Source organism: Dermatophagoides farinae, chromosome 3, assembly GCF_024713945.1.
Source record: "Dermatophagoides farinae isolate YC_2012a chromosome 3, ASM2471394v1, whole genome shotgun sequence".
NCBI classification, from domain to species: domain Eukaryota; kingdom Metazoa; phylum Arthropoda; class Arachnida; order Sarcoptiformes; family Pyroglyphidae; genus Dermatophagoides; species Dermatophagoides farinae.
The window spans coordinates 3,015,086-3,038,040 of record NC_134679.1 but is presented as its reverse complement, the minus strand read 5'-3'; the positions used below and the strand labels follow the sequence as shown (position 1 = coordinate 3,038,040).

Below are 22,955 nucleotides of genomic sequence, written 5' to 3'. Positions count from 1 at the left end.
ATCTATCTGTTTTTCCTTTTTCGATGAAAATTACCATTATCATTGAAAATAAAAAATTTTTTCTTTGCAATCTAATTGGGTTTTCTTCTAGATTGATTTTTAGATTTGATAGTACATGAAGAGTTTAGTTGAAAAGAAATAATTGTGCCAAATTGACATTAATCCTCGTTGTATTTAGTAGACCTTCAATGCAACAAATTGTGATGGCGCCAGAAAAAAAAATAATTTCTTACGCGTGCTAACTGCACACACACACACACACATACACATTTGATACATCCGTTCTTTTTTTTTTTTTGACAAACTTTGTCATCATAACACCATCACAGTGAAAGTATTTTTTCCCAATTATCTTCGGTCTAATAATGAAACTAATAGTAACTAACTAGAACGAATTGTTCAAATGATGATGATGATGATGGTTGTCTACTTTGTTTTTTTTAGTTTCGATTGTGATTTTGATTTTTATGAAAAAAAAATATGAACCAATGGAGCGTCATGATCCAATGAACACCACCATCAGCAATACCAACGATTTTCACTTTCTCGTGTCGTTTTTCTCCAAAAAAAAAATTTTTTTTTTTTTTTTTTGATGAATGAAAATGAAAAATTATCTGGGCCAGGAGCCACCACCATCAACATTAGCGTCAATGATAACGCTAAAAATCTTAACTGATGACAATTGACAAATACTTTTGATTTCTTTTTCTCTTGTCTTGAAGAAGAAGTGTTTTTCTTTATTTTTTTCAATTCGGTTTCCTTCTATCAACTATCTTTTGTTTTGGTGAATGGCTCCAGAAAAAAAATTATCCTGTATCCTGGCTCTTCGAATCATTGAATATGTGTGTGTGTGTGTGTGTATGTGTCCTTTCTACCATCGGATGACAGTCTCTCATTTCTTTTTCTTTAATAATTATCATCGTTGACAAAAAAATAAATGGAGTCATTCAATTGAAGGATGATTGGGGAGCCACACATATATACACACAGTGGATATGATGATTGAATGAGTAGTAGTAATACGGATGTTGTACGTCATGGATCACTGAAGATAACTGAGGATTTTTTTCTTCACTTTCACAAACCCGATGACAAAACCGGAGGTTGACAATTTTTTTTCTCCTCCTCTTCCTCATCCTTCATTTTTTTCCTTTTTTTTTCTTCAATAGAAGATGATGAAGTGAAAAAAAAGATGAAGAAATTCTTTTCTTTTCATCATCTGGTGCATGTATGTTCATTAGACCGGTTTGTGTCTGTTGTTAACCAATCCTTGATCGTTTATCACACACACACACACAGACACATAGCTATGATCACCATTGCCAACGATATTGTCATCGCCGATGACTATCTGAATCACCATTTTTAATCGACCGGAAATTTGTAAAGCAATCTCGTATGATTTTCAGTTCCACTATACATCTATCCATCTATTTTAGCTATGATAATCAAAATTTATGGAAATATTCGGCCATATTTTTTTTGAAGGTCAAAATGTAAAAGAAAGAATGAAAAGATTTAAAATCTAAACCTTGCATGATTTTTTCTCTCTCTCTCTCTACCTCTTTTTACATTTTGTTGTTTTGAATACATCAAATTCTACTAATCGTAAATTGTCCATTTCAACAAGCGAACAAATGATAAATTCAATTTTGTGAGCTATATGATTATTTAAAACTGATGATAGATGGAACAGACAAATTGAATGATGATGATGATTATTATTTTTTATGAATGATGAAAAGTATCTTAAAGTACATAAAATCAACAAGTGTCATAGTAAATAAAGCCACACAAACACCGCATCATCATCATCATCATCATCATCAATCTAATCATAAAAATATCCTTTTTTCCATACTTGATGCACTTGAATTTTTTTTTCGCAACAAATTAATTATTATGCTAATTCGATTATAACACTTTTTTTCATAAAGAAAAATATAAAAATATTATGTCATTCAGTTGATCAGTTGAATTTTTTTTTCTATAGAAAGAGCAATGAACATTAATCATTTACGAAAAAAAAACTTTTGTCACTGTTTGTTTTGTCTGTTTTATTTTGTTAATTTGTTTTTCATAAATATAGAAGTTTATATATATATTGATCTATTGTAATAAAATTGAATGATGAAAATGAGGAGAACAAAAAGTTCCTTTTTGTTGTTGTTGTTGTTATCAACAATTAGGCCACTGTTTATGTTTAGGACCAATATAATCTTTAAACCAGATTAATGTCTTATGGTGATTTAGTGAATCATCATCATCATCATCATCATCATCAAATTGTAGGATAATCTAATGATAATAATCATGATAGGAGAATGATAATCAATTCTAAATCTTGATTACAATATTTTTTCTGTTTGTTTGTTTGTTTGTTTTTTGTCGAATTAAGACGAATTTTTGTTTTGTTTTTTATTATTATTTGTAAAAATAAAACAACAACAAACACACTAATTGACCCAATTGATTCCGTTTTTGAATTTGACTCGAGGATTTGATTCAAAATCTAGTCATAACAAATTTCAATTTGATTTCTAATTACTTTTTAACTTGGAATTTTTTTTTACCGCAAAATTAAAATCAAAAAAAAATTTACTTGATCCAATCTTTCATTTGTCATGGGCTAAGAAGCAAAAAAATGTGTGTACATCTATTTTTCATTCACAAATACAAAATTGATATCATTCTTAGTCGATATTCAAGTGTGATGGAGAAAATGAAAAATTATAAAGGAAACATACATACATACATCTATGAATGAAAACATGAAAACAGCAACAACAACAATAAAAAAAAAATTTTTTTCATCCATATGGAAGCAAAGAAAAAAACTTTGATTAAACGTTTCAATTAAATTGATCGAAAATTATCATTTCTATTTTTTTTTCTTCATTTCTTGGCGCATCTTGTTAATGCCATGGGATTTGTATATTTGTATGGGCCATTTTACAATTGGTAGCATTTCCCATTTGGTTTTTGTTTTCATATCGCATACCGCCAAAAATGATGATGATGATTTGAAACAATTATCATATTTTACCATAATTTTTGTAACTAGTTTTTTTTTTTGCTTATTGAAGTTTTGTTTTGATTTATTACTACCACCACACCTATCGTCTTTTGTATTATTTCAGTTAAAATGAAATGATGAATTTCAAACCAAAAAATAAAAAAAAAATAAAGATTCGTCTACACGTTCTTCATTTATTTTTGCTGAAATTGAGAAAAAAAAGTAGAGTAGCGGTGTGGAAAAAACATTATTTCCCATTTTGATGGCTGAAAGTGTTAATTTTTTCTCAGTTTTTGTTGTCACTAATTAATCACTAATAATCTTAAATTTTAGAAACGAAACTAGATCACATTTTGAATTTTGAGAAATACCCAGTGGTGTATAAATAAAATATGATTCTCGTTTTTTTCTTATCTTTTTACTTTACAAAAAAATGTGTCGTGAAGTGGGTCGTCCTCGATGAACGGGCCAAGCAATTGGCGCAAATTCCACAGAAAAAGAGTGAGCGAGCCAGTCTTAGCAAGAAAATTGTACATGTGTTTTTTGCTTTTGAAGTTTTGTATTTATTGATTTTTATTTGATTTTTGAATTGTATTAAGATACAATCATTTAATAAACTACGTTTATTTAACTAAGAAAGTTGTCTTGGTTATTTCTTCACATTTATTAAATGATTTGTACTGTGATCGTGATCATATATTGATTTCGAATATTGATTTTGACGTAATTCAAGTATTACGAAAATTTTGGATCGTGATCATTCATTGGTTGCGAATATTGTTTTGGACGTGACATATTGGTTACGATTATCGTGGACTCGATTCGGACGTAGCTCAATCATTACGAAAATTTGGACTAAGACTTGGACGTAATATTGGTTACGATTATCGTTTTCCCGTTTTTTGGACGTAGCTAAATTGTTGCGAAAAATTTGGACTAAGACGTAATACATTGGTTACGACAATTGATTTGTATTTAGATCGTGATCAATTTGTGGTTGCGAATATATTGAAATTGATTCGGATCGTGGTACTCGTATCGCGAATTTTTGAAAATTTGGTTTTTTGGTATTGTATCATCGGAATTGATTTGATCCCGAACCTTGGAAATTTGAATATTTGGATAACGGTTACATCTTGGAAACGTATTGAACTTTGGACTGTACCTTTACGATAAACATATAGTAAAATATGTTGACAATTCCGGATGATGTGAAGCAACGATTGGCTTCGGCCAGAAGTAATGTATCCCTTCTTCATGTAAGACGTTGGGACATGGCTCGGACAGAACTATTACGTTCTGAATTAGATGAATTGAACCAGAAATTGATCGAGTTAGTCGGAGAAGAAGAAATTCCCGAAGAGGAATTAAAAAAGATGGGCGACTACAACAAGAAATTAGATTTGTACATGGAACATCTGAAAAAGATGAGAATTGTTGTAGTTCGAAATCAGTCCAACGTTCAGGACGATTCTGGTGATCATCTACGTACCTCAACCCCGTTCAATTCAATAGTTAACAATTTTGCGGATACATCATCATTGAATAGATGTCGACCAGTTAAGATGGATCAGTTACCGACTTTCGATGGTAAATTCGCATTTTGGAATGCATATAAAATCATGATCGAGAAGTTATTGATCAACAATACATCGCTTTCAGAGGATTTAAAGAAATCAATGTTGTTGAAAACCATGAAAAAGGATCCAGAGAAATTTGTGACAAATTTGATCGGTCAACGATTATCATTAGCCGAGATCTGGTCGAGAGTTTGCGTCAAATTTGATGATCCCCAACGGGCGATATTGGAAATCAAGAAAGATCTAGAATCTATCCCAAGAATCGAATCAGAAAATGATGTTCATGATTTGAAAAAGACAAAAGATATAGTAGAAAACGCCAATTTGGCAATCAAAAATTTGGTTTCAGACGTAATGTTCTACACGATCAATTTGATTCAGGCAGTAGCCACCAGATTCTACTATAAAGCTCAACGTCATATGCTGGCGAAGATAAAAGATTTTGATCAATTAGTCAACTATATCGATAAGCTATACGATGAAGCTCTTTGTTATGATTACAATAAGATTCGTAAAGATAGTCCATTGAAGAAACAAGAGCCACCGATGATATCGAATAGCACAGCCGCTATCACGACTAATTGTTATATTTGTGAAAAGTTTCATCAAAATAATTTTGAATGTTTGAAAAATTATGATGTCAAAACAGTAGCCAATCTAATCAAATCAAAAGGATTGTGCTTCAGATGTTTGAAAAGAGGACATTTAAGTAAAAATTGTCAAATGTCATCGAAACTTAAATGTGATAAATGTCCACGTCTTCATGCTACCGAAATGCATGAAGTGATTATTGAATTGTTTCAAACGAAACCCAAAGTGATCGACGAATCTAGTCCAGCCACGGAAGAATCAATGATCGGTAATGCAGCAGCGATATCAGTAGTTGATCAATCGAAAAATGGTTTTGAGATCAAAAAGAATTCTAAGTCAGAAAGTCGACCGTTATTGTATGGGTCATGTAATGGAATTCAGAGTCGTATGCTGTTTGATTATGGTTCGGATGTTTCGTTGATCGATAAAGAATTGGTAAAAGACAAGTCAAATGATTCTGACAAAAATTGTACCGTCTATTCGTCGTCACCACTAGTAGGAAAAGAAGCAAGTCGACGAAAAGTATCGCTGGAAAGACATAAAGCTAATTTATGTAATGTAAATATTTGTACCAGACCAATCATCGATTTGTCAGAAAATGAAAGTGATATTTATGAACCAATTATTGATCTTTTGAATCGTCAAGATAATGGAGATATTGATGAACCAATTATTGATCTTTTGAATCGTCAAGATAATGGAGATATTGATATTGAACCAATTATTGAAAATGATAAAATTATTGAATCTTCGGATGACGAATTATTTTTGAAATCTGATCATGAATTATTGAATTTTGTAATTGAAAATGATTTGAACGTTGACGTCAAAGATGTCGACGATGATTTTAAGATTGTACGAAAAGAGAATGGACGATATGGGGCACGATTGCCTTTTCTTTCAGATATTCGCCCAGCCAATGATTTTGATCGGGCTCTTATTGTTTCGAATAAATTGATCAAACAATTAGAAAATAAGAGCATGAAAAACGAATATGAAAAACAATTATTGGCTTATGTTGATAACGATCAAGCTGTGGTAACGGACGATCCAAACGGCTATTTGTTGCCGTACCATCCGATTTATCGAGAATCCGCGTCCACACCGTTGTGTGTTGTTTTCAACGGATCGTTTGGATTTGATGTTTCGAATCAGTTGCTATGGAAAGGCCATGCACACGGTCTTAACATTTTTGATCATCTCATGAAATTCCGCAAAGGAAAATTTGCCGTATCTGCCGATCTGTCAAAGGCGTTTCTGCAAATGAAAGTTTCAACATTCGGGTTAGTGTCTTCACCCGTGATATTGACATCGGTTACTAAAAAATTATTGTGTGAGCAAAATTTTGGAACTATTGCTAAATCCCGGATCAAACAGTATAATGAAATGTTATTTCATGATGGTATTGAAACTACTATTCCTAATTTGTATCATATGGAAATGAAATATGTTGATTATGGTAAATTTAGTCAAATTGAAAAGCGAAAACCTGTCGATCAACCATTTACTCAATTACAATCAACCCGAACAAGTTTTGTTGCTATTTTTGAAGCTGTATGTATTGTTTTCTTTGATTTATTGCGATATCGGAACAGAAAAAAGTTTTTTGGTTTGTTGGTCACCGGTCTTGGCTCTTGTAATCATGATCTCTTAATGAAAATCGAAAAACTATGGAAGCAAAAGTATTTCGATTCATTGATTCAACGTAGACGTTGTGATTGGCCATTGAAATTCAAATTCTTTGAAATCTTCTACGATCGGTTACGGACATATCCTTTTTGGAATCGGCGGGGGAGTGTCGTGAAGTGGGTCGTCCTCGATGAACGGGCCAAGCAATTGGCGCAAATTCTACTGAAAAAGAGTGAGCGAGCCAGTATTAGCAAGAAAATTGTACATGTGTTTTTGCTTTTGAAGTTTTGTATTTATTGTTTTTTATTTGATTTTTGAATTGTATTAAGATACAATCATTTAATAAACTACGTTTATTTAACTAAGAAAGTTGTCTTGGTTATTTCTTCACAAAAATGGAAACAAATCTTCAATAACTTTAATCGTCATCATGATCATAATAATGCAGACAGGGTTATCTAAATTTTATCACCATTATTTTGTCTGCATTTTTTTTTATAATTTTCACAAAATAAATTTCAGTTGAATTTCATTGATTAATAATCAGTATGATTTCGATTCGTAAATAACATATACCCATATTTATAAATGATGATCGGTTATCGGTAATCTGGATAAAGATTGATTTCTGGCCATTTATTTAAACAAAAAAAAGTTATTCCTAAATTTTCAGTTGTCCACAAATATTTTATAAACTTCTATATAGTGTAATCAATTAATTAGATCAGAGAAAAAAATTTTCTTCTCATCACTTTGGGCCTGATAAACACGCGCATACACAAACGCATATCCTGATTTATTTTCTCGATTTCAAGTGTTATATTAATTTAGTTTTCATCATTTAGCATCCAATCGTCATCATCATTATCGAATCTAGCCAAAACATTGTATCGATAGTGTAATAATCATATGTTTGTCGTTTGGACATGTTGTATATGAAACGATGTTTCGTTTGTTGATCTCCAGTTGTTTTTGGATTGATCAATCAGATAATAATTATTTATTATAATTATTAAATCAAAATATGAAAAAATACATAGTGCTATCAACATTTGTAAATTGGATGAATTTTCATCATCATCATTATCATCACTTGAAATTAGATGAAAAAAAAGAAAAAGATGACCACGCTTTGATTGAATCAATGATTATACCATGCAAGCACCCCAGAAGCATTTTCGATTCATCATAATTTGCGCGCGGGCGAATGGATGAAACAAGAAAAAAAAATTCATTTCAATTCAATTTTATATTCGATTTCTTGATAAATTCGAGGAGAAAAAAAAATTTGAAATTGAAATAACGGTATAGTATGGCAAGAATGTAGGATCAATTTTTTTTTCTCCCTCTGCTTGCTTTGCTTTCGTATTACCTTTTATTTTTTTAAACTAAATTTATGATAAACAAAATAAGGCGTTTCTTGATGAATCTTTCTCTTATCTTATGGGCATCGTTTGTTTTTAATTTGGGAAAAATTCTTTCATTTATTTATTGTATGATATTTTAATATACAAACATCAAGCTAACTCTAAATTAGACAATTAGATGCAACGCAAATATGAAAGAAAGATAGAAAAAAGCAGATGCCACGAGCCAAAATGAATGGTGGCCATCGCATCCTTTTCTTCATGTTTTTTTTTTACTTTTATTAGAAATCAAAACACCAAACATTTTCGCTTTCTTTTCCATTAATTTTTTTCCGATTTTGCATACCGTATCAGTTGATTTTCACTCTCTACTCTTTAATTTACTACAAAATGTATTTATATTTGGCAAACGCCTTTGCCTTGAGCATCTAAAAAAATATCTATCCATTCATTCACTAATTCAAATTCTATTCATCCTCACTAACATCGCTACATCATCATCGTCATCATCATAAGCCATACAAACATTTAGTACCATTATCATCGTCATCATCATCATTCTCATCATAGTTATCATCATGTAAATCGACATTCGACTGATCGATTCACCAATTTAATCCAGTCGTCCAAGTATAATTTTTTTTAATAGTATGAAACGATTGTTTTAAAAAACAAAAATAAAATGAGTATAAAAAAAATCCAATCAAATTCTCAACAGATTCTCACACAAACATTGATGCTGCTAGATTCTAATCATCATCAATTTGTCAATGGATCGATAGATTAGAATTCAATTGCTTGAAACACACACACACACACATACATCAAAAATATGAAAATGAAAGCAAAAAATCTCACACAGGTACCATTATTATTATCAGCCATGAAAAAAAAGATCTCGCCTGCGCATCTATGTATATATCTGATTTTCATTTGCTTATTTTGATTTTAAAAAATTGTCATATTTTATTCGGATGAAAAATTTTGCCTTGGTTTAGCATTTCTTATAAGTTTCATATGTCCAATTTAAAGTCAATCATCATCATATGGTAACAAAATTTGGTCAAGCTAATAAAAACTATTTACATACAAGTGATATGAGACATGTCACACTCTGATTATCGTTTCTCATATTATTCATCATTCAAAAAAAATTTCTGGTGTACGTTTTTCATCTATAATTTCTGTATAATCATTCATTTTGTCTATGGCTAAACTCGTTTTTTTTTAACATTTGTGTGACATTTTTTTTTTGTTTAAATTCAATGATTCAATTTACTATGAAATGAATTGAATTCTATCTAGTCGAAACTGTCACAAACAATATGAACGTTTTTTTGTTTAAAAAAAATCAATTCACAAATAAATACAGCAGCCAATAATGGATAATTTGTCGACAAATTAATCGATGATCGATAATCGTGATCCTGTGAATGGTTTAACAAAAAAAAAGAAAAAAAAATTTCATCGGGTTTCGTTCAATGCTTCTTCTATTTCGACTATTTGTCTAATAGCTGATTTCTTAAAGTGAGTTTCGATTATGTGGAATAAAAAAAAAGAGACAAGCTTCTGCAAATGTGTATAAATGGGCAACAAATTAAAGGGTTTCATCGTTTTTTTTTTGATTCAATCATATAATAACTTTTTCGTGATGATTAATTAGATGATTAGTGATTACTAGGAAAAAAAGAGAAAAAGAGAGACAAGATAGTTTTATTTGATGTTGCGCATTCAGTAGTCGGTAGTAGTAGATTAGTTTGATTATACTTTCATTTATAGACATTGGCTATAGTATATATTCATACTAATCATCATCAACATATGAGGCATAAAAAAAACGATGATTTTTGTTTCACCATATTTAATATATGTTCAACAAGTTATCATTTTGAATGAAATAAAATTTTCTCTTTGAGAAGCAAAAAAAAAACTGGATCGATTCAATCGTTTTGAATTCAAATGAAACTGATCGAAAATCAATCGATAACAATATAATTTGTTTCTATACACACATGATAAACCAAATCCATTCATCCGGTCATTGAAAATTATCAGAATAAATTATTTTCTTTTTTGGCAACCAATACAAATCTTTTTAGCGGTAAATTTTATCATAAATTGATCATCATCATCATCATCATGTATATCTTGTGACCAAAAAATTTCTGTTGAATAATTTAACAAATTCTACCTCACATACAGTAATTGATAATAATATTTAGAAAAAATCATGATCCAATTTCCAAATGTGATTGTTTTTCTTTAATTTTTTGATTGTCAATCGATTTAAAGCAACAACTTGTTATTGTTTTCATTCGACATATAACGGTTGTTTTTTTTTCTTCGTCCAAATACAAATGGTAATTTTTTGGTGAAATTTGGAAACAAGTGTGAGAAACCAAATCGTTTTTTTTTTTAGTTATAACAGGCGAAATATATTGAGAGGAATGGGAGAGTGAGAGAGAGAGAGAAAATAAATTTTTTTTCAAATAAGTTTGAGAAAAAAAATATATATCAAAAATTAACAGAACTGAATATTTTTACTAGATCAAGAGAAATCGACAATGGATAACAAATGCAAAGAAAAAAAATTGAGAGATCTCTCACCTGTAAGATTTTGATCAATCGGCTAACGAATAATAATGATCAAAATTGAATAGAGAGAGTGTGTGTGTGTGTGTTTGATAATCGAACCAAAAAAATAAAATAAAAGAGAAACTAAATCAAACGAATGATGATGAATACGATGATCATCGTTGATTGTCGTCTTGTTAATGGTGGTGGTGGTGGTGGTGGTTAATATCATCATAAAATATCGAGGAAGAAGAAATGATGTTGGGCGGAGGAGGAGGAGACGGAATGAATGAATGACGCCATGTGTATCAGAATGAAAATAATAATAATGATAACAACAACAACAAGGAATGGATATACTTTGGAACTCACAAATACACACACACACATTGAAATGATGATGTGATGATGATGATGATGATGATGATGAACATATATTCAATGATGAAACACAGAAGCTGGGCGCTCAATCAATCGTTTTTTTGTTTCTTATGTTCTATTTTCTCTGTTCTCTTCTATTTACAAACATGTTGAACGTGGTTTTTTCCATGAACGGCTTTTTTTGGTTTTCATTACTAAACTCATCATCTCATCATTTTATTTGTGTTCATTTGTGAGATGATCACTTTCGATTTTTATTTTTATTTATTTTTTTTTTTTTTTTTTTGATCAGATTTGATACTATTCTATGTTTTTATTTTGTTTTTTTTTCATATCAAATATTGAATAATCAACAATTCTCTAGTCTATCATCGTTGAAAGTTTATGTATTTATCATTTATCTTGATCAACGTTTTTTTTCACTTCCTTCCGTTCTGATTTTCTTTTCTTTTTTTTTTTGATCTGATTTATCTTGAAATTCTGATGTGAAAAATCATATACAATACCACACACATTCACACAGATGAACCTTGATTATGATATTGATGTTAAGACAAAATATTAGCAGCAAATATAATCGACCACCAAACAAGATATCACTTCTCATAGTTACCAAAACCCCCGGAACGAAATGATAAAAACTTCGTGTGTGTTCTTCTTTTTTTTTGGTTGTTACCGTTACATTTTTTTTTGTTTTTGTTTTTGTTTTATTTCGTTGTTCATACCTTCATTCATAATAAACAGTTCGTGTGCAATCATCGATTTATGTTGTTTCTCTTTTCTTCTCTAGGAGAAGAAAAAATTTCATTTTTCTGGCTTTTCACATACTGAACGTATACGTGTTTGTTGGTGATTACCTATATGTTCATATGTTTGTATTTTTTTTTGTTGTTGTTGTTCAATATTTCTTTTCTGGCCACTCATATTCATTCATACATTCATTCATTTTGTTTCATATCATCTTGTTTGTTTGTTAGTTTGTTTGTTTATTTTGTTCGGACTGATCCGTTTCATACTACCGTTTTTTTTACTAATTAATTTCTAAATAAATATCCATAAAAGATCATTGGTGTCATTTTGAAAAATTATTGTTTTATATTTTCATCATTGAACATGCACAGAATCAACAAGTGTTCAAACAACAAGTGGACCATATGATGATCGCTGTTTGTTTGTTTTATTTCAAAACCAAAAATTAATTCTGTTTAATATATACTTCATTTATTTTGTTAAATAACAAAATTTGATTGTTAAGTTTAAGTTCATTTGTTTATTATATCATCAAAATATTTTATCATCATCATCGTTGTACTTGACATTCAATATACATTGAAACATCAAATAATTGCAAATAAAAACATTTCAACAGTTTGAAATAGATAAATTTCACCGAAAAAAAAGCTACCTGACTTTATTTTCAACATTAACATCAACATCATCTTCATCCGTGATCACTTTACTTGTATGTCAATCAAAAATAAAATTTATTTAAAAGTCACCCTATATTTCTCACGCTACGTTGTGTTATTTACCCATAGATATATGATCAAGTCGCGTGACTTACTTCTTAAAACTTCTTTTTTTTCATCTGTTTGTCTAAGATGAATGATGGAAACAGATCTTAGGATCTTGTTCGCGTGTATTCAATTTACTAGACTTTCTGTTTGTATTCGAATGTATTGATTTTGATTGATAGATTTGTTACGGTTGTTTTCATTATTTGCGTATTGTTTCTATGATCATTTACTAAATGTGTGACCCCCAATGGTTCGTCAATAATGAGTTTTAGATTGTTGTTGTTTTTTTTGTGAATGGCTTTTTTTCTCTCTTTTGATTATGACAATCTTATTTTATCATCTTCTCATCATTGTGGTCGACATCTTCATTTACCATTTTATCACAATTCTTTACAATTTTTTTTTTATTATTATCCTGAGTTTTATAAGATTGTTTTTCTGTCAGTTTTCCTTTTTTATCTCTTGATTTGACAAGTTCTAGTGATAGTAAGTCAATCCGGTTCAATGTGTTCGTGCGTTCTACATCCTAAATGGATGTGAATCAGGGCAAACCAGAGAAAAGAAAAGACAATTTTTTTTCAGAATGATCACATCATTTTGTTTTTTTTTCGTATGTCCATCTATGTATAAACTGTAACGATTTTTTTAGAATCAAACAAAACGGACGAACCATTGATTATGATGATGTGATTAGTGTCTATCATCATCATCATCATACCAACTATAGCTCTGACAAGCTCACAATTTTTTGTGTTGGAAAAAATGATGATGTCTTCATTATCATTGTTGGCTAGAAACGTTACTTGTTTTGTTTTGTTTTATCTGATTGTTAATTAGAGAAACATTCAAATTCATCGATCAACAAACAAGAATATACAGGATACTTGGTTAGTGATGAACAAAAAAAAAAAAAAAAAAAAAAAATTATCATATGTGTCATTGATGATGCGTGTATCCGAGATTGTAATATTTCTTTGTTTTCGGATTGATTGTTTGTGACGTACAATCATTACATTTTTTTTTTTTTTGTTAATGTTGTTGATATGGTCGAAATATATTTGAAAATTTACACAAAAAATTATCGTTTATCTTTCTCGTATGAAAAAGCATCTTCATAGATAAACTGATGGCATGAAATGTATATCATATTGAATAACATATAACTATCATATACAGATCTTGTGTTTGTTATCCAAATTATAAACTGTCGAAATTTTTACAAATAGCTTTTTTGGATTAACTTATTTTTTTTTTTGTTTCTTTCATTTAAAGCCTTTTTTCTTCTTTTTTTTACATCATTTTTTGAATGAATCAACATAACCATAATGTCGATGGTGATTATGATAATTGATAATGGTGACAAACAAATTTTCAATAAAATACAAACAGATTGTGTTATTTTTCATTTTATTTATTGAAAAATAAGATAAAAGAAAAATGAATTAATGCAATAGATAAACATATTGATAGTTTGGATGATGATGATGATGATTTGAAAATTGCAAAGAAAACTGTTGAAATTTTTCTTCTTTTTTTCGATGGTCATCACACACACACACACACACACACACACACACATATCACGCTCATCATCAGTATCATGGCCACAATAATCATCACACGAATTATTTGAGCAATACAGAATGTGTACGCATCTTGGTTTGAAAAAGCTTGTGAAAAAAAAAATGAAAATAAAATCATTATCATCATCATTGCTTATTTCAAGCTATTTGTTTTATTTAGATTTTTATCATAATTTTCAATTTTCACAAACACATACCAAAATACTATATAAATTTTGTGGATAGAAACCATTTTTGAAAACCAAAATTACACATTTATTTGGTGGTTTTTTCCCTCACTTTTTTCTTTCTCTATCACTATATCACTATCTAGAATGGGTTCAGTATCAATAAGATATTTTTTTTGTTAATTTTTAAAATTGTACCTTAGATGAATGAATGATAATGATAATTATGATTAGAAGCAGTATCATCTTCAAATTTGAAAAATAAACCCATAAACTAGATAAATTTTCTTTGATTGTGCTGTAATCAAATAGAATGGCCATCGTTGATATTTGAAGTGTCTCAATGATTTGAGCTAGATATTTCAAAAATTTAATTGCAGAATATACGTTAAAATATTGTTGTTGTACAATAATAACTTGAAACGTACTTTTTTTTTCTTGTTGTCGATGTTCTGTTGAGTTAATCAATCTGGGTTAAGAGACTTTTTCAGATTCATGAAATCAAGCAAATAGTTTTGTTTTATCACCATCGTTATTATTATTATTATTCAACAATATAATGACCGGGTGATTTAACTTTTAATTATGATGATATTCAATATTACAAATTTCCTGTCCGAGAAATTTTTTTCCATGAAAAACAATCTGATTGATATTTAAACGTTTCATTGATCGGTCGATAGTTCAATCAGAGAAAATTTCTGGACCGCCCGGTATCAAATTAAAGGTATATATCGTCAAAGTGAATAAAAAAGGAGATGGAAATTTTTTTTTACTTTTTTTCTCAAAAAGGATCAACAACAATGATATGTTTAGTTTGAACTTGGACATTTTCATCTCAATTATTCACATCATTTATTCGAATTCGAAAACGATTGTTTCAGAAACAAAAGTAAGAAATGAAACTTGCAATCACAACCGTTCATAAAGAGATCGATCAATCATCAAAAGAAAAAGCGAGATTTTTTTTGTATTTATTTCACGGATACGTTCATCATAGTCTGATGTGATGATCAAAATGTTCGTGATATGTGACTACAGAAAAGAAAACGGACAAAAAAAAATTAATAGCACCATTTTTTGATATGAGCTTGAAAAAGAATTATATTTAGTGAAAAAAAACCGTCATATCATCATCAACAAACAACCAAAACAAAATACCTGGAAAAAAACGGTGTCAAATTTATTATATCTCAACGATATCCACATATCTGGACACGTCATATCTTTCAAAAGATATCTTTGTGACAGTTTTTGATTTTGTCCATCAATACAATGTGATTGAGAAAAAAAGATGCTATGATGGATTGTTCGAAAAAAAATTCGATTGTCACAAAATCGATTTTGATCATCAATTTTTTTTGTACAAAAAATAAAAATTTATGAGTTTGTGTTTGTTGTTCATCTTCGCTAGTTGAAACAAAAAACACCTAATTCAATCATTGATATCATTGTTGATTTTCACAATCAATTTTTACAGCTTTACACAGGTCTTGGATTATTTTTCTTTTAACGAAATCGAAAGTGAAACAAAACAAAAAGAAAAAGTTTTATCTATTATTATCTTCATTTTATTATTATCACGTAACGGAACTGTCATCATCATCATCATCATCATATATATCGATATTTTGTTGTGTAGATTATTGTTGTCGTTTTTCGTAAAGTTTTTTTTCTTTTGATATACGTTACATTTTTTTGTGTTGACTTGCTCGTTATTATTGTCATCCGTCATCTATTAATATGACAATCTATATGATGATGACTACCTGAATGACTGAATGTTTTTTCTGTAATTTTACTTTTAAACTTTATGACATACACATACATATACAATAAAATAGTTGACAATTTGGACGTGATATTCATTCAATCCTAAAGCTTATTTCATTTGATTGTATTGAAATCATCGATGTCTAATTATTATCATCATCAACAACATCTCAAAGATGAATGAATAGAAAATGACAATAATCGAAATTGTATGATGATGACAATATTTACTGATGAAAAAAAAAAATTAGAGTAACATTTTATATATGTATGTCGATGAAATTGATGATGATAATGATGACAACTTTTAAGCTTAAAATGATGATGATTAGAGATGTGATTGGATTGGATTGAATTGAATGGTTGGCTGATTTTTCTTCATTCCTAGCAATCATATGAATGAAATTGTTTCGTATGATCTACCAACGGGATACTAGACGATGATGATGATGATGATGATGGCGCCCAATTATTTGAAAAGATCTACGATTTTGATAATTTTTTTCCTCGTTTTGACTTAGTTCTTGGCCGTTCATCATCATCATCGTCATCATCATCATCATAATCAACAACAACTACATGATCTATGTATTTTTTCCTAAAGTTTTATTTTGATGAACCAAAATGAAAGAATAGACAAAAAAAATTGAAATACGATCGTGGGAAACAGTAACCGCGCTAGTATGACAATTTCATCAATTACGGGAAGATTTTCGACAACGTGTTGATGATGATTGTGATATTTTTTTCCATCTTTTTTCACTGTTATTTTCCACCATTTTAATTTGAATAATAAAAAGAAAAAAAATTTCAGGATCGGACAGCTCATTCTGTATTATATTATATTGTGATTTTCTTCCAAAGATTCATAGATTATAATGATCAGTTGTTGTTGAAGATATCGTTTCAATTCCTATATTCATTCAGTAGGCTGATTAGAATGATTATTATTCCATTTTTTTCTTGCTAATTATGAAAGGGACGAAATTATAAATTATATTTTTTTTCACATTCAACAACCTAATTCAATTTAATTTTTTTTATATCATCAAAGATCTGATTTATTTCATTTGCTATCACTATTCCATTGGCCGTAAGGGCAAAGTTTTTTTTCGTAGATCTTACATTGGCTTAAATGTATGTATAATTGTATGAAAAAAAGATGTTAATCTAATTATCTGATTCGATTTATATATTATCGATCATATACAAACATAAATTATCAATAGAAATAAAAGAGGATGAACAAAAGAAAGAAGATATTTAAAATCTACAAGATTGGTAACAAACATTCGAATATATAAGATTCATTTCTTGTTGTTAAATGGTTGTTTTAGTTTTTTTTTGTTTTCTTGATCCATTGATTATGGCCAATGGCCATCAAAAGAAAAAAAAATTAAACTTTCAAAAGTAGTGTTTTTTTTTGTTGTTTGTCTGTTTGTGTGTGGTGCAGATAAAGACGCCTAATACTGAGGCAACAACAATTAAATGAACATCAAAAAAAAAAAAAACGAATGGAATGGCTTGGAACAGGATGAATGAATGAATGAATGCGACAGGGGATCCACCTAAAATGATTGGCCTTTAACTCATCATCATCATCATCATCTCAATCATAGCCATCAGACATCATGTTGTCGTTGTTGTTGTTATGTTTGCAAAAAAATGGTCTCAAAAAAAAACAAGAAAAAAACCACGGGGTGGAGAAACAAAAAGAACAAGTAGAAGAAGCGATAGACAGATTGACGAATTGATGATAATAATAATAATAAAAATTAAAGTTAAAAATTCCATTAATAAAATGACCACTGTTTTTACAATGATGATGATGATGATTGTAATGGTGGAATTCTAATATTCACTTTATCATAACACATTCCAAAAAAAAAAAAAAAAATGGATGAATCAATTTTCATAAAAGAATTATATACAAAAATAAATAAACTGATAATGATGATGTTTGTTTGTTTATAACAATTCAATTCTCATGAAGACAAATGGGATGACATTTTTTTTCATTCAATTTTATTGTCATTCAATTTTCGCGGTCAACCACAATTTTTTTTTATTATAGAAATGATGATGATGATGATTGTCACGATGATGATCTATACACAAACTAATTCTATAAGAGGATGAAATTTTTTTTTTCAATAAAAAAAACCTTTATAATCGTCATATTATTTTCATTACCATTATTATTATTAAATTGTTTTAGCTACTTTAGTTAGAATTATCACCACCATCATCATTCATCACAATTATTTATTGTTCAAATCGACAAAAAAAAGACGAGCAATCAAGATCGCGCGTTTTTTTATATTTATTATTATTAATTATTATTGTTGTTAGAATTCATATTTTCATGATTGCAACTCGTTCGTGTGAAAGTCCGGTTGACATTGTCAAAATTTTAGAAAAATTAAATTTCAAAGGGAGTAAAAATGTATCATGAAAAATGTGGAAAAGAAATCAAAAAAAAGGTTGTTTAACCTTGTGCACGTGAAGTGGATGGTTCAGTGGCACTCGATCCTGCTTGATGCTGGAATTGTTGGAACATTTGCTGCATTCGTGCTTTTTCTAATTCATCACGCTCACGGGCTTTTGCTTCTATGGCGGCCTGGCGAGTGGCAGCAATATTTGGATCAAAGTTGGTCCCACACAATTTCATTGAATACTTCTTCAAACGATCGTATGTTGATTGAGAAAAGCCCTGAGTTCGGGATACGATGGGAGATGCCACAAGTCCTTTTATATATTGGACACGATCATCGGGCAATCTAACGCGTTTCAGCCCTTCATGATTGCGGAGGGTATTGTTCACACCACTGAATTCGAGCACTTTTGCGCAAAAACAGGCTAAGTTCCGATACCCCATGACAGAATGCGATGTCAATACATCTTTATGCAATGCAGGAAACTCGAGAGCAGTAACAGCGTCCGCGGCTGCCATGTATTTTTCCATTTCGTAGTGATACCACTCGGAAGCGATTGATTGCCATGGAAAAGTGGGAAACTTGTCGATTGCTTCGGTTATTGTCACCATTGATGTTAATCCGTATGTTTTAAACCGATTATACAGGATCTCCAAGAGTTCCGTTAGATCATTGGGTCTTCGAAACATGGACTTCAATAGCTCTTGTTTCTTTTCGGTAGAGATGCAAGTCATATCATCCCATACATTAATTTCAACAGGCGTAAAATAGAATTCAGCCTTAGCACCAGTAAGGGCTTTGATCAAATTGCAAGTGGATGTTGATGGCTCCTTGCCGATCATGGCAAAGCAGAATTTTGCATATGAATAAGAAATCAACTGACTAACAGTCATTGAAGTTCGTGTCATAAAGGTATAATTGAAGATAGTACCTAAATAAGAGAATTTTTGACTCTTATTATGTGATGTCCACAAGTTTTCTGTCATTACTGATGCAGGATATGCTGCCTTCAAAACAGCATATGTAACTTTGTCAATCACGGACATTGGATACACAGTTACTCCACTAACTTTGTAAGTAACCAAGGTACCAATGCCATATCTCATAGCATTTTCGGATGAAACTTTTTCGGCAGATAAGGTTAAACGATCCAGGATGTAACCCATACCAGAAGCTTGACAGAACCATATATAAAATTCGTGATTATTCATGTTGGTTCGCGTAGTGTCGACGGGGAACGCCGGGAAAGGCAAAGCCAATTTTCCACGTACCAAATTGGTGAACACATCAGTAGAATCAATACAATCAGCCTTAGCAAACGGGATAGTTTCACTATAAGTTGCAAAACCCTGATTGTTGAAAACTTCTACGTTCCCAACTTGTTTATCAGCCATAACATGATCGATAGGAACAGTTTCATCTTTTGGTAGAGAAATCGATGACGGTGAACGCAATGTAATGTGTTGACTGACCACTGGGGTAGTATTTTCTGTGTCGTTATTAGCCATTTCGTCTCCGGAGAATGTTATCAATGGAACTTCAACTTTTTTCTTCGATTTCTTTTGTCTTTGTTTTTGTTCGTGTATTATCGGATTCGGAGCAGGACCTGTTGATCTTGTAGCGTATGGACGTTGAAAATTTTTATCGTCACTAGACATTAAAGTGCATAATCAAAATGAACTAAAAGCAATAAGCAATAACCAAAAATCAATTTTTTAAAAAAGAAATAATGACGGATGTTAGTCACAAACCAGTTGCTTCTGTCAATGAAAATATTGCTCCTGGAATGAAATTGTATGTTGACATTGGAGGTTACATGAAACTGATACAAATAGTTTAAGTTTTATTCAATTCGAAAATTTGAAGACACATGAAATTAAAATAACATGAAATGTGGGGTCGATATTAACAAAAATGAATATAATAAAAAAATCAATGTTCGTCTGATCGTCGGTCGTCGTCTTTCTGTTTCTTCCTCGTCGTCTCTGCTCAAAAAACCAACTGCGGCTCTGTGATCACACCACGCTGCTTTTTTCATTATCTCGATCGCCCTCTCACGGGGTCCATTCATTGATGTCGTCACTCCTTACTATTTTCACCAAAACCTTCGATTCATGGCAATCAATATTATCTACTGGCTGTTGATGATTCATCATCTTGTATATGAAAATTGGCTTCATGAAAACTAGAAGTGAAGTTCTTGATAAGCTGAAGTTGTTTGTCAATGAAATCAAAGTTGATACTGGAAAAGACGTGTTGGTTGTTCGTTCGGACAATGGATCTGAATTCACATCGAAGAATGTTCAATCATATTTCCGTGATCGTGGAATTATACATGAATTAGGTGTGGTTGGTGTTCCTCAGTATAATGGAAAAGCCGAACGATTCATTCGAACAATTTCTGAACGTGCAGTGGCGATTCTCAACAATAGTGGTTTACCTCAGTATTTATGGGACGAAGCTCTAAATCATGTTGTTTATGCGGTGAATCGTAATTTAAACTCAAAGAATATTGTGCCATACGGTAAATCTGTTGATGTTTCAAATCTTCATGTGTTTCAAGGAGAGAGCTGGATCTCTAAGCATGGTGACAAATTTTCATCGAAGTCCGAATCTGTTTTTATGGTCGGATATAACGGGTCAAATATATATCGAGTGTATTGTCCAAAACGTCATTGTATTAAATTGTCATCATCAGTTGTGTTTGACGAAACATCGAAATGTCATTCGAAGAATATTGGAAAAGAAACGAATAAAGGCGCAATTATCAATATAGATGAAAAATCAAATGAAGATGGTGAAAATCTAAGTAGTGAAGACAATGGTTGTGAAACTGCATCAACATCAACAAAACCGGATGTACCGCTCAAGTCGGGAAACCTAAATTATACAGCATGTGAAAAACGTTTGGAAGTGTTGCGTTCTTTCTGTCTAGCAGCTGGTGCATTCAAGATAGCAGATAATCCAGAGAACAGAAATAAATGGAAAAAGAAAATGGACGTCGAATTTATCAAATGATTTTGTCATTTATCTTTTCTATTCAACAGGGGGAGTGTTGTAAATATGATTGTTGAATAGAAAATGTTTAATGTAATTATTGATTGTTGGTGGTGTATATGAGTTTGAGTTTAGAATTAAAATAAGTCAAGTCGTTGTTGTTTCAGTCATTTTACTCTGTTCATTGTTTACCCAATTGTGCTGTGTTCAATTATTCAACAGTTTGTTTGTTTATAACAATTCAATTCTCATGAAGACAAAACAGGGATGACATTTTTTTTTTCATTCAATTTTCGCGGTCAACCACAATTTTTTTTTTATTATAGAAATGATGATGATTGTCACGATGATGATCTATACACAAACTAATTCTATAAGAGGATGAAATTTTTTTTTCAATAAAAAAAACCTTTATAATCGTCATATTATTTTCATTACCATTATTATTATTATTATTAAATTGTTTTGGCTACTTTAGTTAGAATTATCACCATCATCATTCATTCATCACAATTATTTATTGTTCAAATCGACAAAAAAAAGACGAGCAATCAAGATCGCGCGTTTTTTTATATTTATCAATTATTATTGTTGTTGTTGTTGTTGTTGTTGTTAGAATTCATATTTTCATGATTGCAACTCGTTCATTGAATTCAATTGAAACAGAAAAACACACATGCATGCACACTGAATAATGATGGTGATGATCATGATGATGACGCCCAAAATATAACATACATTTTCTCACTTCTTATTTTATTTTTTTTTTTGTTGCTTTCATTCACTTTTTTTACGACTTTTAAATGTCCGCTGTCATTATCGTTTTGGATTTTGAAGAAAGTGAAAAAAATATTATTATTTGTTGTTGTTGTTGTTGTTATTGTCTACATTAAGTCCAGTTTTTTTTTCACTGTTAAGACTTTTTATATTGACTGACAGCCTGACTAGATGATGATACGGTTTGTATATATTCACATTTGAATGTGTCCGTGTGTTTGTGTTGTATTCGTACAGAAAAGAAAGAAAAAAAAAGATGAAGAAAAATTATCTTCATCGATCCAAAAGTGAATGAATGAATGTTGGAAAAAAAATCCTATTCGAATTGTATTATTGTCATTCATAATATTTTTTTTTTTTTTTTTGAATGTGAAAAATGAAGAGCAATGAAGTGAAAAACATATATCGATGATGATGAATAATGATGGATCTGGTTATTTGAAACTGAATGTTTCAAAACAACGATAGTAGTAACGATGCATCATCTGAGAATGAATCTGTACGACGTGTCCGAGAAAAAAAAGGCGTGATGAAAATGATTTCAATTTCTTTTGCTGTTATTGATGAT

The 22,955-nt window shown here is 30.3% G+C and overlaps 3 protein-coding genes across 5 annotated transcripts in view; all 3 read left to right on the top strand.

Annotated features, from left to right (window-relative positions):
• Positions 1-22,955, top strand: part of LOC124494542 (DNA-binding protein SMUBP-2-like) — a 102,972-nt gene that overhangs the window by 20,024 nt on the left and 59,993 nt on the right. The gene's annotated exons all lie outside the window — the stretch shown is intronic.
• LOC124494763 (uncharacterized) overlaps positions 1-22,955 on the top strand; it is a 64,734-nt gene that overhangs the window by 32,635 nt on the left and 9,144 nt on the right. The gene's annotated exons all lie outside the window — the stretch shown is intronic.
• LOC142597369 (uncharacterized) lies at positions 3,605-7,181 on the top strand. Its single transcript, XM_075729092.1, has 4 exons — positions 3,605-5,935; positions 6,020-6,225; positions 6,565-6,741; positions 7,146-7,181. Exons 1-4 carry the CDS (start codon positions 4,207-4,209, stop codon positions 7,179-7,181), a joined length of 2,148 nt encoding a protein of 715 aa, XP_075585207.1. The 5' UTR covers positions 3,605-4,206.